The 18,204-nt window shown below is 40.8% G+C and overlaps 1 protein-coding gene across 1 annotated transcript in view; it reads left to right on the forward strand.

Moving 5' to 3' along the window:
• The window catches only part of LOC309544914 (uncharacterized protein), a 38,296-nt gene extending 30,706 nt beyond the window's left edge, over window positions 1-7,590 (forward strand). The window contains exons 2-3 of the mRNA XM_082243921.1: window positions 1,935-2,237; window positions 7,352-7,590. Coding sequence (XP_082100047.1) covers window positions 1,935-2,237; window positions 7,352-7,507 — 459 coding nt within the window. The 3' untranslated portion in view covers window positions 7,508-7,590. The remainder of the gene's footprint in view (window positions 1-1,934; window positions 2,238-7,351) is intronic.
• The last annotated feature ends 10,614 nt before the right edge of the window (window positions 7,591-18,204 follow it).

Below are 18,204 nucleotides of genomic sequence, written 5' to 3' on the forward strand. Positions count from 1 at the left end.
AAGCTACTTGTGTACTGCCAAGACCCCTTTTTCTAGTGTCTTTAGGGGAATGGACATGTTGTCTTCAGCTCTGTTGTTCTTTGTTGGTTTGGAAGATGTTTCTACTAAAACCAGCTACTGGTATATTCTTGCAGGGAATGCTAAATCCTCCAGTTAGCAAACGAGCTCAGGTTTTCTCAGTTTATACTGGTGCTCTCTCTGCATCATCCCATATTTCAGGAACCAAAAGGTTTACCAAAGCATGAGAAAAGCTTGACAGGTGTTCAAATCCCTCTCTGCTCTATCCAAAAGAAAAAAATGTTGCCTTTAGTAATACTTTTAAAAGCCATAAAGTATATTTTCACTTTTGCAGCCAAATCTGGATAACATGTTCTTTATTTTTGTTCGTGTTTTTAGAATGTAATATTATAAATAATATAATAATATTTTAAAATAGTTGCTTACGATACCAATATGTCCCTAAAATGTTCCAAATTTCACATTGCAAGTTATTTTGAACAACAGAATCTATGTCTAAGTCTGCTCCAAAGAAGCAACTTAGAAGAGTAAGACATTTTTTTTTTTTAATTATTTAGGTGTATGCTGAGTAAATGGAAACACATAAACATGGACTAAGGAAGTGATGGCAAACCTTGGCACCCCAGATGTTTTGGAACTATATTTCCCATGATGCTCAACTACACTGCAGAGTGCATGAGCATCATGGGAAATGTAGCTCCAAAACACCTGGGGTGCTAAGGTTCGCAATCACTGGACTAAGGGATTCTCAAATGTGGTTTCACAGGTGGAAATACATGTTAAAACAGCTTCTGGTACAGATCCCTATATTTTTTCTAAATACCTTTCAATCCAATGTTGTTTTCTTCACCAACAACCAAGCCCTAATCAGAGGGAGAAATTTTAAACCCCTAAAATGCATTGGCTTCTGGGTGACTTTCCTAAATGATAAGTTCTGCACTTTACACAACATGTCTGGGGCTTTCTTCCTTGTACATGTACTTCCTGTAAGGTTGGCCATCATCACTGGGACAAAAAGTAAGCGGCCAAATCCGACCCTCCAGGCCTTGTCATGTGGCCCTCACAGTTTTGCAGCTGCAACGTGGTGGAATTCCATTCCGACACCTCCATCTCTCACCTTCTGCGCTCCCTGCTGTCACTTGTAAATACAGAAGCCTTCTGTGTTTACAAGGACAGCTTTGTTCTCAGCAGCTCCCGGATCTAATAGATCCCTGCAGGGACTCAAAGCAGGGACAAATCTCCACAATCTGAGAGGGAGAATGATCTCCCTGCAAGGCAAGGCACAGCCACCTACACAGGGAGGTACTAGAGTAGAATATACAGGTAGTAGGGCCGTCTGCACAGGAAGGTACTGGAGCAGGGCCAGGTAAGAGAGAGTAAAGATGCAAGGAAGCTTTCGAGGGGGAAGCTGGGGTTTGCTATTGCACTCTGTACGTAGTGCACCCCAGAACTCTGCACTCTGTACGTAGTGCTCCCCTGAAATCTGCACTCTGTACGTAGTGAACCCTGAAGTCTGCACTCTGTACGTAGCGCACACCTGAGCTCTGCACTCTGTACATAGCGCACGCCTGAGCTCTGCACTCTGTACATAACAAACTTCTGAATCCTACACTCAAGATACAACCAGCCCTTTAAGGTCAACCCTACTGATGATGCGGCCTGTGATGAAATTGAGTTTGACACCCCTGTAATAGAGGATCCAACCCTTACACGCTATACTAAAATACAGATTAGATTATAGGTCTAATAAAATCCAACAGTGCACTTAGTGTTTGAAAAATCCCCAGAATCTCCAAGAGTTTTAACAACTTGAAACTTTTGCACGGACTTGTCAGTTATGTAATGGTGTATTTTAATATTGATTATAAACCCATTTGTTTCATTGGTAATATATGTCTATTTTCTGTGTGTTTCAGTCTCTGAGGAGGATAGATCATTGCCAATTAAGCAGAATAAAAGAATTAAATGAAGAGAAGAAACAATTTTCTTTACTGATGAAGAGGAGACTAGCCCAGGGAACTGGCCGTCAGTCCTCTCTGTGCCGAGACAGAGAATCCAGACATAGTTGTTCCACAAGACATTTTTCAGATTTGTCTTCTGTTAAGTCCAGTACCCAGAGCTTTGACACTCTTTCATCTGCATCCGTCTACAGCACAGAACGACCAGCATCACGAGTTTTCAGCAGCACAGTGTGCTATGATCGTGCAAGTCATATGAGAGTGAGTATGAAGAAAGTTTTTACATTTTTACATTTCATTATTGCATTTCTACCATATTTCCAACCATAAAAGAAAATTCAAAGTAACAAATAAACAAGATTGGATAACATGACATGTGATGCTCATTAGCGGTAAAGCTGGCTAAATGCTAAATAAATTTCTTCTGGTTCCAGATGAACTGGACAAAATTTGCTCAGTGGGTGGCACCGTCCGCCCCCACCTGCCTGAAACCCCTTAACTGACAAATTGAAGGAGCTGGGAGGAAAATTGTCAATTAATTAACGTCTGTATCCAATCAGATGCAGCTGCTTGGGTATATTGACAACTGACGTGTCCAGCTGTCAAAATACAATAGTTGCAGCTGGAGATTTGCCCATCTGTGCTATATATGGCTAGACAATATTTGGTCATCATTTGCATGGCGTTATGTCTGTCTACTAGATTTAAAGTGTCTGACTGGCAGGGTATTAATGACAGAAGAGACCCTATTGGTCTCTTCTGCCATAAATGCATCCTTCTGCCAGTCAGCTGTCATGTTTACTGAGCTGTGCATGCACAGCCCAGTGCACCTTTATGGTCCTTATCCATGCCATGGCCTTTGACTCCCGTGCGCATGCGTGGCAGTGACGTCATCACGGCCTGGTCTATCAAATGAGCGCAGGCATGGGACGCAGAAGGGAGACCTGGCAAAGATAGAAGCACCAGGGGCCCGGCGGATCGATCCCATTGCAGTGCTGAAGGACACCATATGACAGGTAAGTCAGTACTAAAAACCATGGATTGTCTGCAAAATAATTATTGACACCCACCTACTAAGATTTCAGGCCTCAATATAAATTATATTTGAAAATAAATAAATAAATAAAAATAAAAGATTTGGGCATAAATGAATATGTAAAATGCTGATTTTTCAGTGTTTGTATTGATAAATTGCCTATAGTCATTACAGAATGTTTATGGCTAGATTGAATGTTTATGGCTAGAAACATTTTTTAGCAGGTCATTTATCAGTAGAACTTAGTTTGAAAATGTTCCTTTTCAAAACATTTGTTTGATTTTCTAATGATTAGTGGGGTCAAAACTGACTATAGTGATAAGAAAATTCAAAGAAGCAGGATGGAAAATGTTTTTGAATGAATACAATTCTAATTCTGAATGTTGTTTTAATTCGGGAGAAATCATACATATTGTAGTGACACCAGTTTAATAGGATTCTATTCAAATAGCACATCTGGATGAAATTTTAGGACTTTTGTGAACAAAATGAATTGACTGAATGATAGCATAAAAGAGTGTGCTGACAGACATTTTTTCTACGAACTTTCAAGTGAAAATCTAATTGTATATGGCCAGCTTTATATTTGTAGCCATTACCTGACCACAACCTGATGGGGAAACACTGTCAGGCATGTTTATACACCAATTATTTGATAGGCCTTGCATGATCCAGATAATTAACTGTAAGTGTCGGTTCACATTGGTGCGATGCGGGAACCCTGCGAATCCACTGTGGGTTCCCACATCGCACCCGACTCACAGGCAGTTCACACTGCCACATGTGAACTGCTGGGAGTGTCAATAGGAAGTTAAAGACACCTCCAGATTAGTTTGCATATTGCAGTGCAAACTTTCAACTGTGAACACCCATGCGATCTGATTTGGGTTAGGACCAAAAAAAAATTCAGACTTTGGTCAGAATGCGATGCAAATTCAGCCATACAATCTGTATGGTTGAATTTGCATCGCACTGACATCACATGTGATTTGTAGAGCAGTGCGGTGTGAATCACATACAATGTCTGACATCGCTGAAGTGTGAACCGGCACCAAAGGACACCGTGTGAAATATGAAAGCTGCAAAATTGTAGTAATATGAGATTTATTAGAATTGGCAGTTCAGTTTCCCTTTGCTTTCGAATATACAATAGATATTGCTAATCTGCTGTTTTGCTATAATCATCATAATTTGTTTCACATACATAAAACAGACCTTACACTATTCAAAAGGTCTCCTTTTTAATGTCCCCCCCCCCCCCTTGTTGAAACGATTAATTTAACTTTAAAAAACATCTTTAGGAAATAGGAATATAAAGTTAGATATCATGCTTACCCTTACCCCAGCTTCTGTAGGAGTGACTTCATTAACCTGCGGAAGAGTTTTCTGGAGTAATGAGTACTCCAAACCTTTCCCCCAGCTTCTGTAACACAGAGGGATGACTTCATCATACCGCTGAAAATATTTTGGGAGCGACCGACCGTACTCCAAATCTTGCGAGAAGATACTACAATGGTGCAGGAGCACTTTGTTGTTGTAAATAAGGTTTTGGCTAGTCTACAATCCCCAAGATCTGGCCTTAAGAATGATGTCACAGGGACAGAAGCCAAGGGAAAGGTTAATATATTATCTAACTTTTTGCCCCTATACCTAACCTTTACTTAGCGTTTCGGCAAGTGAGAGGGGGGACATTTAAAAAGTGGACCTTGATTTTAAGGTGAAGAGGATATTAGGGTAATTGGCGCTGCCAGATAATAAAGTAAAATAAAAAAGCGTGTCTCATAGATCTAGGTGCATTAAAGTGTTCTGAAAAAGTTATTGCTGTAAGTAATGGTCCCTATAATATAGCCAATGGTCTTGATGATAAGCCACAATAAATATTTAAAGATATCAATAAATTAATAATAAAATTAACCATTCATCAATTAATATCACAAATAAATACTTGATAACAATGCACTAATAAGGCAACCCAATAAATAAAAGCAGTTAAGTGTCTAAAAATTCAAAGTGTAGTGACTCTAAAAACAATTGGTGTAAACACTAGGGGCAGTGTTGATAAAAGTGAAGTAGAGATATCTAAGTGACTGAAAAGTGCCAAGTGCTAAAATTAAGTCAAAATCTAATGAAGTGCAAAAAATGGGTATTCAAGTAAAATTAAATAAATATAGAAACAAGCCAAGTAGTATAAAAATGCATATGATGTGCCAGGTGAATAATAGAAAACAAATAAATAGGTGAATTACTGGTGGTTAAATAAATATGAATATAAAAAATATAATAATAAATTAGTCCATATTAAAAGTGACAAAAAGTCCAAAGCAAAATATATTCTCAATATAATAGTCCAACAACGTGCAGTATGGTGATAGGACGTGCCAAAGAAAATCGCATGGATAGAGGGGGTGTCTCCTGGTGTGAATCAGGATGTGGGTGCTGGGTGAGGGAATTCCGTGCTCCCCTTCCTAAATAGCCCGCACTCACCAGAGAGCGGCACCCCTACAGGGGTAACCAGCGTTGAGTAATTGGGGTAAAAACCCCGATGAACCTCGGTGAGCCTCTCCTCTCCTGGTGGGACCAGTGGTACTTCCTCCCTCAAATGGTAGGTAATGGGGATGAGCGATGTGTAAAATAGGGGTAATAAGCAGCGCTCCAGTAAAGATGATGTCCGGGATTATATGGATAAAGAAACACTCATATAGTGAAGTACCGTAATGTATGTTCTTTTATTAAACAGATAAAATCAAGTACTCACATTTAAAAACCAGATAAAGCGTCTGTAGGAAAGTAGGGACCGCGAACCCCTCGTATAGCGGTATATCCGGACGCCGTGCGCCTCAACGGCCGGATGTGCGTCTCAAGGTGCGGAACTGACGTGCCTACGCTCTACGCGTTTCGTCATCAAACTGACGTCATCAGGAGACGCTGCTCCTGATGACGTCAGTTTGATGACGAAACGCGTAGAGCGTAGGCACGTCAGTTCCGCACCTTGAGACGCACATCCGGCCGTTGAGGCGCACGGCGTCCGGATATACCGCTATACGAGGGGTTCGCGGTCCCTACTTTCCTACAGACGCTTTATCTGGTTTTTAAATGTGAGTACTTGATTTTATCTGTTTAATAAAAGAACATACATTACGGTACTTCACTATATGAGTGTTTCTTTATCCATATAATCCCGGACATCATCTTTACTGGAGCGCTGCTTATTACCCCTATTTTACACATCGCTCATCCCCATTACCTACCATTTGAGGGAGGAAGTACCACTGGTCCCACCAGGAGAGGAGAGGCTCACCGAGGTTCATCGGGGTTTTTACCCCAATTACTCAACGCTGGTTACCCCTGTAGGGGTGCCGCTCTCTGGTGAGTGCGGGCTATTTAGGAAGGGGAGCACGGAATTCCCTCACCCAGCACCCACATCCTGATTCACACCAGGAGACACCCCCTCTATCCATGCGATTTTCTTTGGCACGTCCTATCACCATACTGCACGTTGTTGGACTATTATATTGAGCATATATTTTGCTTTGGACTTTTTGTCACTTTTAATATGGACTAATTTATTATTATATTTTTTATATTCATATTTATTTAACCACCAGTAATTCACCTATTTATTTGTTTTCTATTATTCACCTGGCACATCATATGCATTTTTATACTACTTGGCTTGTTTCTATATTTATTTAATTTTACTTGAATACCCATTTTTTGCACTTCATTAGATTTTGACTTAATTTTAGCACTTGGCACTTTTCAGTCACTTAGATATCTCTACTTCACTTTTATCAACACTGCCCCTAGTGTTTACACCAATTGTTTTTAGAGTCACTACACTTTGAATTTTTAGACACTTAACTGCTTTTATTTATTGGGTTGCCTTATTAGTGCATTGTTATCAAGTATTTATTTGTGATATTAATTGATGAATGGTTAATTTTATTATTAATTTATTGATATCTTTAAATATTTATTGTGGCTTATCATCAAGACCATTGGCTATATTATAGGGACCATTACTTACAGCAATAACTTTTTCAGAACACTTTAATGCACCTAGATCTATGAGACACGCTTTTTTATTTTACTTTATTATCTGGCAGCGCCAATTACCCTAATATCCTCTTCATTTTCAGATATAGTTTTACTATATTTTTGGGGTAGGCTGCAGCCAACCACACAATTAGATCCATTAGCGCGGAATTCTTTCTTCACTTGATTTTAAGGTGCAAGGTTTGCTTTAAATACAGGAGGTCAGCTTTTTTAAAAAAAAGTATTTTTCAAGATGGGTATTCAAAAGAGGTCATATTTTGACTTGACTTTTTATCTTCTGTAGGAATCACAGCAATTTTTTGTCACCTTGTTGCCAGCTGATAGATGCTATCGTGGACAAAGCCCAAAACTCCTAAATAAAAGTGCAAGATGCTTCTCTGCTCTGCGATCAGAAAACATTGGCAAAACCATTTCCCGGGCAGCATACAGAGTTAAATGAGGATTAAAAGACTGGACCAATTGTTGTGAGCCAAAGCTTGATATAACAGGGAGATATTTATTATTTTTCAGAAGACTGTTTTGTAATACATCAATATTACCTGTGGAAAAAAAAAACATGATTGTGGTTTCTAGGCTTCTTTAATCTGAATTTACTATTGTAATATCTTGTAGTAGAATATTAGGTCAATTTACATTTTTACATTTTGGCAATGTAAAATATAGTAACTAGGTTGCTGGAGGTGTGATTTCCATCATCCCTGGTAAATCATAAAAAACATACCAGATCCTCAAAATGGGGGATTTTTAAGGCAATCCAAGCAAATTTATATAAAAATAGACATTTTATTCACGAGAAATATTTTTTTTCTTGAAAAAGAACAGACCATAGTCAGAGAATAAAAAAAACACACAGTATATACTTATGAGATATTGACATGAATAAAATATTTGTAAATGAACTCAAGTGATAAAAATGGCACTTTCCCAGCCTAAGCTGAAGAACAGATGAGATGTAATCGCAGCAGGGGAAAATCCAACGTGTTTTGATATGTACAGCAATACAGATTCTTCTTTAGGGATTTTTCTGCCATTTCTGTAAGGTAATAATGTATTTAGATAATGTGTTAGATAAAGTGCTACGTAGATATACAATGTATATAAATCTTTGCCGTTTTGAATGAATCACAAAGAACGGACTTACATTTTCAATAAGATCATTTATTATGAATGCATCCACAGAGACAAGACCTCCCAGTCATGACTGGATGGTATAAAAAGGATCACTGAAGATAGAATTCCATTCCAAAGCCCAAATGATAGTAAAAAGAAAGCCGAACCAGGTATATCAATGCCTACATGCCAATAAGAAAAATAATGTTTAAGCTTCTAATGCACAGGCTAAATGGCCAATAGCATACTGGGGGAGTCCAATACTTACTGGGCTGGGAGCATTAAAATCCACTCGAACTTGGGTGGCTGAAAAGTCAGTCAGAAAAGTGGGCACCCTCTAAATCTAGTGTGAGTAGCTGAGAACCAGGCTTGGCAGTCCGGAGACCAAAAAGTGTCTTATTCTTCTCCTCCGCACGAGGAGAGGGGGGCTGAGAATGGCTTCGGAGGCGATCCCCGGAATCTCCATATATGTAAAAGGCGCGCGTGCGTCAAAATGATGTCACGTGTCGCCGAATCACTTCCGGTCTCCAGGATATCAACATCCGGAGACCAGATCGTGGCCATATTGGAGACAAAAAGCCTCTAACACAGGAGGTTCCTCTGGTGGCCAGGACTGAATGGGGAAATCACCATCCAAGCACAGCCCAATCAGAGAAAGAAACAGCCCCCAACACCGAGGTTTGGGGGCTTTCCTTTGTCGGATGCAACGTCTAAAGTACCAGCAAAAAGGGGAGCCGATCTCCAGGGGCGCACTCAAACTAGTACATTGATCAATATGTACCATTGAAATGAATATATTATTATTGAAAAAGCAAATAAATAAATATGAAAAACAAGTATCATTAATTTTAAACACATTGAATAGCATAATTTATTTGTGTCTGTCTGTCTGCTCATTTGTTTGTCTGTTTGTTTATTTGATTGTCTGTTTGCCTTCTTATTTGCACAGATACACACCATTGGGGTTTATGCTATTCAATGTGTTTAAAATGAATGATGCCTGTTTTTCATATTTCTTTATGTGCTTTTTCAATTTGTATAATATTCATTTCAACGGTACATATTGTGATCAAAGTCCTAGTTAAAGTGCGCCCCTGGATATCGGCTCCCCTTTTTGCTGGTACTTTGGACAATGCATCCGACACAGCTGTTTCTTTCTCTGATTGGGCTGTGCTTGGATCATGATTTCCCCATTCAGTCCCTGCCACCAGAGGAAGGACTCTGGTGGCCAGGAGAAGAGGAATCAGACACTTTTTGGTCTCCGGACTGCCAAGCCTGGTTCTCAGCTACTCAGACTGGATTTGGAGGGTGCCCCCCTTTCTGATTGACTTTTCAGCCACCCAAGTTCGAGTGGATTTTAATGCTCCCAGCCCAGTAAGTATTGGACTCCCCCAGTATGCTATTGGCCATTTAGCTCCATGCCCAGTATCAGAAACCCCCAGAATGCTTATGACCCTTTAGCCTGTGCATTAGAAGCTTAAACATTTTTTTGTTATCGGCATGTAGGCATTATTATACCTGGCTCGGCTTTCTTTTTACTATCAGTTGGGCATCGGAATGGAATTCTATCTCCAGTGATCCTTTTTGTAACGTCGTCATGGCTGGGAGGTCTTGTCTCTGTGGATGCATTCATACTAAATGATCTTATTGAAAATGTAAGTCCATTCTTTGTGATTCATTCAAAATGGCAAAGATATATCTATCTCTACGTAGCATTTTATCTGTAAATACATTATTACCTTACAGAAATGTTAGAAAATTCCCTGAAGAAGAATCTGTATTGCTGTACATATCGAAACGCATTGGATTTTCCCCTGCTGCGATTACATCTCAGCTGTTCTTCAGTTTAGCTTGGGAAATGCCATTTTTGTCACTTGAGTTCATTTACAATTATTTTATTCATGTCAATATCTCATAAGTATATACTGTGTGTTTTTATTCTCAGACTATGATCTGTCCTTTTTGAAGAAAAAAAATATTTCTCATTAATAAAATTTCTATTTTTATACAAATTTGCTTGGATTGCCTTAAAAATCCCCTACATTTTGGCAATGTTTTCACAGAAACACAAACAGAACAGAAATGCAAGGTGGTGTAATGATACATTGTATATTTTCGCTGTCAATATTTGGTTTCATTTTTTAATAAAGTTTTTTTGTGTTTGTTCATGACATCTAGCCATTGCACACAATTCAATTTCATCCTCTAGGCAACTTTCTTCCACTAATAAGGAAGACGTGCACTTAATGACTTTTTAATGTTCAGCACACTTCAATAACATGTCTCTCCATTTCTAAAAAATGTTGGCAAAAAATGAGATCACTTTCCAAAAGACATAATTTTAGAGTGATTTTTATAATGCTCTTGCATTTTTTATATATGTTTTATAACAAAGTAGGGGGAGACAGTTTTAATTTCAAAATGTATACATATATAGTAAAAAAAAAAAAAAAACAGTGGTTATTACATATCACCAAAAGAAAACGGAAAATTGTATACTCACCTTTCCTTTCCTGGTGCTTCTTCATGGCAGCATACACTTGGGTTGTGGCTCCACGCCCACAAACTGATAGGACTGGTTAACTATACATCAAAGACAGACCCAGCTTGCAACATTCTCTGTAACGCTCACCATTTGGGTGGGAATCTGTATGCTGCCATGAAGATGCACCATGAAAGGAAAATTATGGAAAGGTGAGTATACAATTTTCCGTTTTCCTGGCGCATCATGGCAGCATACACTTGGGAACTAACTCGCCATATGGGAGGGTGCAAGAAAAATTTTGTAATGGTCAGTAGCATAAGTATGCATTTTCCAAATTTTACTATCGTGAGCCGGTTTCACCTAATGAAGTGTAATGAAGATGTCCTAGGAGGACCATATTGCTGACTTGCAAATTGCCTCAGGAGACTCTCGGCACTGCTCTGTCCACAGAGCTGGCACTGCCCTATTTAAATGTGCTCTTAAGTCCTCCAGAACAGGAGGTTCTTGAGAAGAGTGGGCTCTTTAAATTGTCCTAATCTAGAAGATGGCTGTACGTGTTGATGCTGACTGACCCTGCCTTAAGCCATGCTGCAACCAAGCACAGATTTCAGCTTTCCTGAATGAAACAGTAGCTGCCAAGCAGGTCATCAGAGTTTTTCACAGAGGTTGCAGCAACCAGAAATATGGTCTTCAGGGTTAAATTAGTGCAGTCAATTCTGTAGGATAGAAATGAGGCCTTGATAGAGCTGAGGACCATAAGCAAGTCCCACATAGGGAACAATGGTTTCCAGGCAGGTCTATAACTTCAAGCAAGCCTTTTAAGAATTGCATCATTAAAGGGTTAAGGAATCCTTAACCCCCTGTAAGTACAGAGAAGGCTGAACTTTTATCATATTTGAACTTAGGCCCCTGTTCAGTCCCAGTTGTAAGAACTGCAGAACCTTGGCTGGTTTAGGTGATAAAGGACTCCAGGCTTTTGCTGTGTGAGATCTGCATAATTTACCCATATTCTCTGTTAAGTAATATTCATGGAGACCTCTCTGGCTTGACACAAGGTATCCACTACCAGAACTAAGTACCCTTGACTTGGAAGCCTCCACCTCTTAACTTCCATGCCATCAAAGTAGTCTCTTGGAGCTGGATGGCAAAACTGGCCATAAGAGAGCAGATCTGTCATAACTAGCAGAGGCAGTGGTGACTCAGTGCTCAACTGTAGGAGAGAGGCACTATAGCCTCCTAAGCCAATGTAGCACCCTACAGGTAGTGGGTATAAGTTTGAAGGGAACGCATGACGCAGCGTTTTTGGCAGGAAGCAGAGTCCCAGGAGGGAGAGTGCGGCTGTCTCTACTCCTATCAGAGGAAGCGGGTGTCTCGGGTGGCAGCCTGGGAATCCAAAGAGTGTGAAGCTGAGCTGCAGAGGGGATCCGGTGTGCTGAGAACCAGCGGAGAGAGAGAGGGGTCCAGTTTCAGGAAAGCCTACTGTGTACTGCCCCTGGGGGTCTGCCTAGAGTCAGAGGGGACCACTCCGGAGAAGGTTCTAGGGATCCAGGAGTCAGCTAGCTATTAAAGGGTATGCCTGGTCAGAGGACTCTGAAGTATTAGAGAGAGTACCTAGGTAGAGGACCCTGAAGTGTTAAAGGGGGCGCCTGTAGTTTGGGCCCTGAAGAGTCAGTGTATAGTGGGAAGTGTACAAGGTTAAGAGTTGCAGCAGCACAAGTATCTACGCAGAGCCACCTCAGCCAGTGCAGGGCTGGAGGGAGCTGTTCAGTGACTTTTGAGCTAAAGCAGTGTCAGGAGTCAAGTGTTCTACAGTCCTGAATCTTCTGAGTTAAAGACGAGGTTCCAGCACAGTTTCAGTACTACAGTATCTATAGGCGTCAGGAAGCGCTGGTCGGCATTCAGCTGGCGTCAAGACAGCGCCAACAGGCATTTTTCTTCAAGTGTCCCAAAATGTACCTAGTTGAGCCAGAGGAGTATCCCACTCATTCCCTTCTCCCATCCCCTAAATACAATAAAACAAAACAAAACAAACCAAAGATGCCGGAATGGTCATTGTCTCAGTTCTCACACCTGGGTTCACAACTCAAAAGTGTTGGAGGTGTCACCGGTAACAATGGCAGACCCATATCAGGCACAAGGCCTGGAAAAACTGCTACACCAAAATGGTATAATTGCAATTATTGATACAGGAAATTCCACTGACAGCCTAAGAATTCTATTGTTCCACTGCTGTATAGGCACAGTACAACTCTTGCTTCTCTCGTTAAAGGAGTGACTGACAGAAGTACTTTGAACACTGTGCTCAGTTCGAGAGCATACCTTGCCTCATAAGCTGAACATCCCATGACCTTGAGCAGCCTGCTCTGTGAAATGCATCCAACCTTTCTGGTTGGGGTCTGATATGATAATGTTCCATTCGAAAACAATAATTGGTTAGTTACAAGAACCAAGGATACTTAGGCACTGTTCTGCTGGAAGAGACTTTGCTCCCAAATTTTTTGTTGCTATTGCAGACAGTAAGATCTTTGTGAATGCCCTGGGAGAGGTCTACAGACTGAGGCGGAAGCACTGAAATTGGTAGAGGAATTTAGGATGGATTGGGAGAAGTAGGTAGGTGTCTGATAAACCTACAGTGCATCCAGTTTCCCAGATTTATCAATAATAGAATTGATTGGAGGTTCTCTATCTTACGACTCCAACTTTCTGTGCTTGTTGAGTTTTTTCAAGTTTAGCACTAGACACAGATTACCTCATCTCCTCTTGGAACCTTCACAATTGGTAATTTTTCCTTTAATCCAGCTACAAACTGAGCAAGAGCTTGTGTGCCGTGCTAACCTGGCTACTGGATCCCTACGTTTACTGGTTGATTAAGCTCGGCTCATTTTGAGTTTTGTTGCAAGCCCTGTGGTATTATTTTATTATTTCATTGTTTCTTATTATGCACAATGTCGGATTCTGTTGTCATTGTTCTGTTTCTGTTTCTTTATATTTCAATAAAAAGAAATTAAACAAAAAACAAACTGAGCAAGAGTTTTACACTTTTCCATCAAATATGGTAGCCTGTCTGGCTGGAAGAGATCGGAAGGTGGACATCCCTTAAACTTCCACCAATGTCAAACCAATACAACTGATGTGGCCCACTTATCCTGAATATTTTCCTCCAGGTGTGTTTGCAAAGCTTTACACAGGTACCCCCTGGATGATGTGCACCCTTAAACGGACTTCCGCTGTTCTAACATAGGTGCCTTTGATTTTTTTAAGGCTTCAACAATGAAGATTGGGTACTTCTCCAGTTCCTTTACTAATCTTTTTCTCGGTCTATAGGAGTTTGCCTCCTTGTACCTACTTGGGAGTTGCCACCTGTATCTCTCTTCACTTCCTCTAGAAGGAATTCTTTTAAGTGTAACTCCACTTTCCTTTTTTAATCTGCAGAGCTGTCATTTTCTGTAAAATGCAAGGCAATATGGATATCTGGAGGTGTTCTGTACACAGAATGCCCCCCTGAAACATAATTTCCTGCTTGAGTGATTAGCTCACTGATTTTCCCAGAAGTCTTCACGAAGATATGTCTTATTTTTGGCATCCACTGCAACTAAAATGTAATTTTTGGTAAAATACCCGCAATAGGAAATCACGTCTAAAAGGATGCAGACCCTGCCACTTGCCCCAGAGTCCTGCAGGTGCAGCAGCTGGTTGATAATTATGAAACCTCTTCCATTAGACTCACTCACAACATGGACTGGTTATTGCTGGTCTGCAGGCATCTGCAGATGCTACAGTACATAGGAGTACTTCAGAGCTGGGTCTAATTTTCAGACTAGAGTCTCCTTGAACACAACTGCAAGGATGACGTGTCTTGCCAGCTGCAATAATCAGGCATCCACCATCGGAGGAGACCGCAGAAGCAGACTTTTAGCTTTTTCAGGGTATACAGATTGTTTTTTTTCTATAATTCTTTATTTAGCAAAAGGTTGTGATACAAACATGAGAAAAAAGGTATATCAGGCACAATGAAACAGTATAAGCTTACAGTTTGGCCAGGTGTAATGCTCCACAAAATGCCATAGCAGTAGCAAAATGAGGGCCACCAACCGGAGAGAAGTGGAAGCAATGCCGTCAAGGCAGAGTGTAATGACAAACATACCATATGATACAAGGATGAACAGTCAGGATATCAAGCAGAAAACAACCAAATTATATGATATTCATGAGTGTCGGGTACAAAGACAGTACCAACGGATTGACTCAGTCAAAATTAGTACAGAGAGCAAGCTCCAGATCATAGTGTCAGTCAGGGAATTTATGGGCAGTATAAGGGTGTGGACAGGAAGCTCCCAAGCAGCAGAGAAATACAGTGCCTTGCGAAAGTATTCAGCCACCTTGAACTTTTTGACCTTTTGCCACATTTCAGGCTTCAAACATAAAGATATAAAACTGTAATTTTTTTTGAAGAATCAACAAGTGGGACACAATCATGAAGTGGAATGAAATTTATTGGATATTTCAAACTTTTTTAACAAATAAAAAACTGAAAAACTGGGCGTGCAAAATGATTCAGCCCCTTTACTTTCAGTGCAGCAAACTCTCTCCAGAAGTTCAGTGAGGATCTCTGAATGATCCAATGTTGACCTAAATGACTAATGATGCTAAATAGAATCCACCTGTGTGTAATCAAGTCTCCGTATAAATGCACCTGCACTGTAATAGTCTCAGAGGTCTGTTTAAAGCACAGAGAGCATCATGAAGAACAAGGAACACACCAGGCAGGTCCGAGATACTGTTATGGAGAAGTTTAAAGCCAGAATTGGATACAAAAAGATTTTCCAAGCTTTGAACATCCCAAGGAGCACTGTGCAAGCGATAATATTGAAATGGAAGGAGTTTCAGACCACTGCAAATCTACGAAGACCTGGCCGTCCCTCTAAACTTTCAGCTAATACAAGGAGAAGACTGATCAGAGATGCAGCCAAGAGGCCCATGATCACTCTGGATGAACTGCAGAGATCTACAGCTGAGGTGGGAGACTCTGTCCATAGGACAACAATCAGTCGTATACTGCACAAATCTGGCCTTTATGGAAGAGTGGCAAGAAGAAAGCCATTTCTTAAAGATGTCTATAAAAAGTGTTGTTTAATGTTTGCCACAAGCCACCTGGGAGACACACCAAACATGTGGAAGAAGGTGCTCTGGTCAGATGAAACCAAAATCAAACTTTTTGGCAACAATGCAAAATGTTATGTTTGGCGTAAAAGCAACACAGCTCATCACCCTGAACACAAGATCCCCACTGTCAAACATGGTGGTGGCAGCATCATGGTTTGGGCCTGCTTTTCTTCAGCAGGGACAGGGAAGATGGTTAAAATTGATGAGAAGATGGATGGAGCCAAATACAGGACCATTCTGGAAGAAAACCTGATGGAGTCTGCAAAAGACCTGAGACTGGGACGGAGATTTGTCTTCCAACAAGACAATGATCCAAAACATAAGTCAAAATCTACAATGGAATGGTTCACAAATAAACATATCCAGGTGTTAGAATGGCCAAGTCAAAGTCCAGACCTGAATCCAATCGAGAATCTGTGGAAAGAACTGAAAACTGCTGTTCACAAACGCTCTCCATCCAACCTCACTGAGCTCTAGCTGTTTTGCAAGGAGGAATGGGCAAAAATTTCAGTCTCTGAATGTGCAAAACTGATAGAGACATACCCCAAGTGACTTACAGCTGTAATCACAGCAAAAGGTGGCGCTACAAAGTATTAACTTAAGGGGGCTGAATAATTTTGCACGCCCAATTTTTCAGTTTTTTATTTGTTAAAAAAGTTTGAAATATCCAATAAATTTCGTTCCACTTCATGATTGTGTCCCACTTGTTGTTGATTCTTCAAAAAAAATTACAGTTTTATATATCTTTATGTTTGAAGCCTGAAATGTGGCAAAAGGTCGAAAAGTTTAAGGGGGCTGAATACTTTCGCAAGGCATGGTAACATGAGGTTTACACAGATGGGACAGCCAAGCTGGGGGTAAGGTAGGTCGTGAAAGGGGGAGAACAGGAAGAGGAAGAAACAGGAGCAGGAAGAAGGGGACAGGTAGGGTATACAGTTTGGATAACCTGTTTATACAGGCCTTTTTCTGACCCCTTCTATTCTTCCTGGAATAACTCCTCCAATTGTTCAGTGAAGGGAAATGAGTACTTTCCAACCTTGTGGAGAGTTTCCTCCACTTCACTTCAGACAACTGCGTCCTTAACTGCCCTTGCAAAAGGCTCTATTGGGCCATTGTCAAAGCCTGTGGCCCCTTTAATGACTTCTTCCGACAAGCTTTCCAATTTGGACACCACCTACTGGCTCTGGTTGGAAGTGCTAGGCAGCTCAGCCACCGACTAGGAAGTACAGGCTTCATGTATCAATTTCTTGGCCAAATCTTTATTCAAGGCGGTTACTTTCCAGACATCCCCTTCTTTGTCAGTTGTCACTTCTTCCAAGCAGACTTGACATACTAGCTTGCCAGGCAATGACTTTCAACCACAAACGTCGCAACCATTAGGGCTGGTAACCAATGGTGTTTGTAAACAGGGAATAATAATAATGAAGGGCGAGATGAAGACCTTGATCAACGTTGCCTGGATGTCTGCTTTTAGATGGCGACTTGTCTTGAGGTCTTTACAGGGCTGTAGATATTGGCTCTTTTTTTCTCAATCTTCACTTCTTACCTAATCCATATACCTTAAAAGCAATGGGTGGTCTGACTGGGCAGCGTTCCCCATAGAAACAGAGCAAAGCAACAGACTGAAATGAAAAACAGCATGACGCAGTCATCCCAAAGCAAGCATTGAGAAGGGGATAGAAAGAGCCAAGGTGAAATGCCATAAACAGCACAGTGATCCCAGAGCAACACTGAGAAGGAGATAGGAAAAGCTCAGGTGAATTCCATACAAAAGGGAAAACATACCTGCAAACAATGACCACATAAGCATCCAGCATGAATGAGTAGAGAGCTCCACCATGTGTTGCCCAAAAACGCCATAAAACCATTTAGAACTAACACATTTTGCCATTAGTGATAATATCAGTGCCTGAGCATGCTCAGATCCCATCTTGGAAAAGGGATAGCCAGGAAACAGGCCACATGAGCCACATCACTTCCTGCCTTTCATGCTCAGAGTATACTTGCACTGCTGCAGCCATCTTTGAAATGGCAAACGCCCACAGAAAAGGGAAAAGAGGTGAAAAGCATATGGAAAGCAAAGGGAAAACGCTGTCACTTACGTTAAAGCTTGTTTAAAGCTTTCTTTGACAGGCCTTGTCGCCAGACAGGGACTCCAACCATATAGCTTGTGTAGAGGCTGTACAGGAATGATTTCCACCCAAGAGAGGCTGAACTATGTCTTCCTGACCACCAGAATAGGATTCCAATCATACAGCTCATTTAGAGACTATACAGGAAGGACTTCCATCCAGGAAAGGCTAAACCTGGCTGGGGCGACAAATGGTAAGGGATACCTGGTGACTTCAGTCCTGATCAGTTGAGGATAAAAAGGAGAA

The sequence above is a fragment of the Pelophylax lessonae genome (genome assembly GCF_965119305.1).
Source record: "Pelophylax lessonae genome assembly, chromosome: 1".
NCBI lineage: Eukaryota > Metazoa > Chordata > Amphibia > Anura > Ranidae > Pelophylax > Pelophylax lessonae.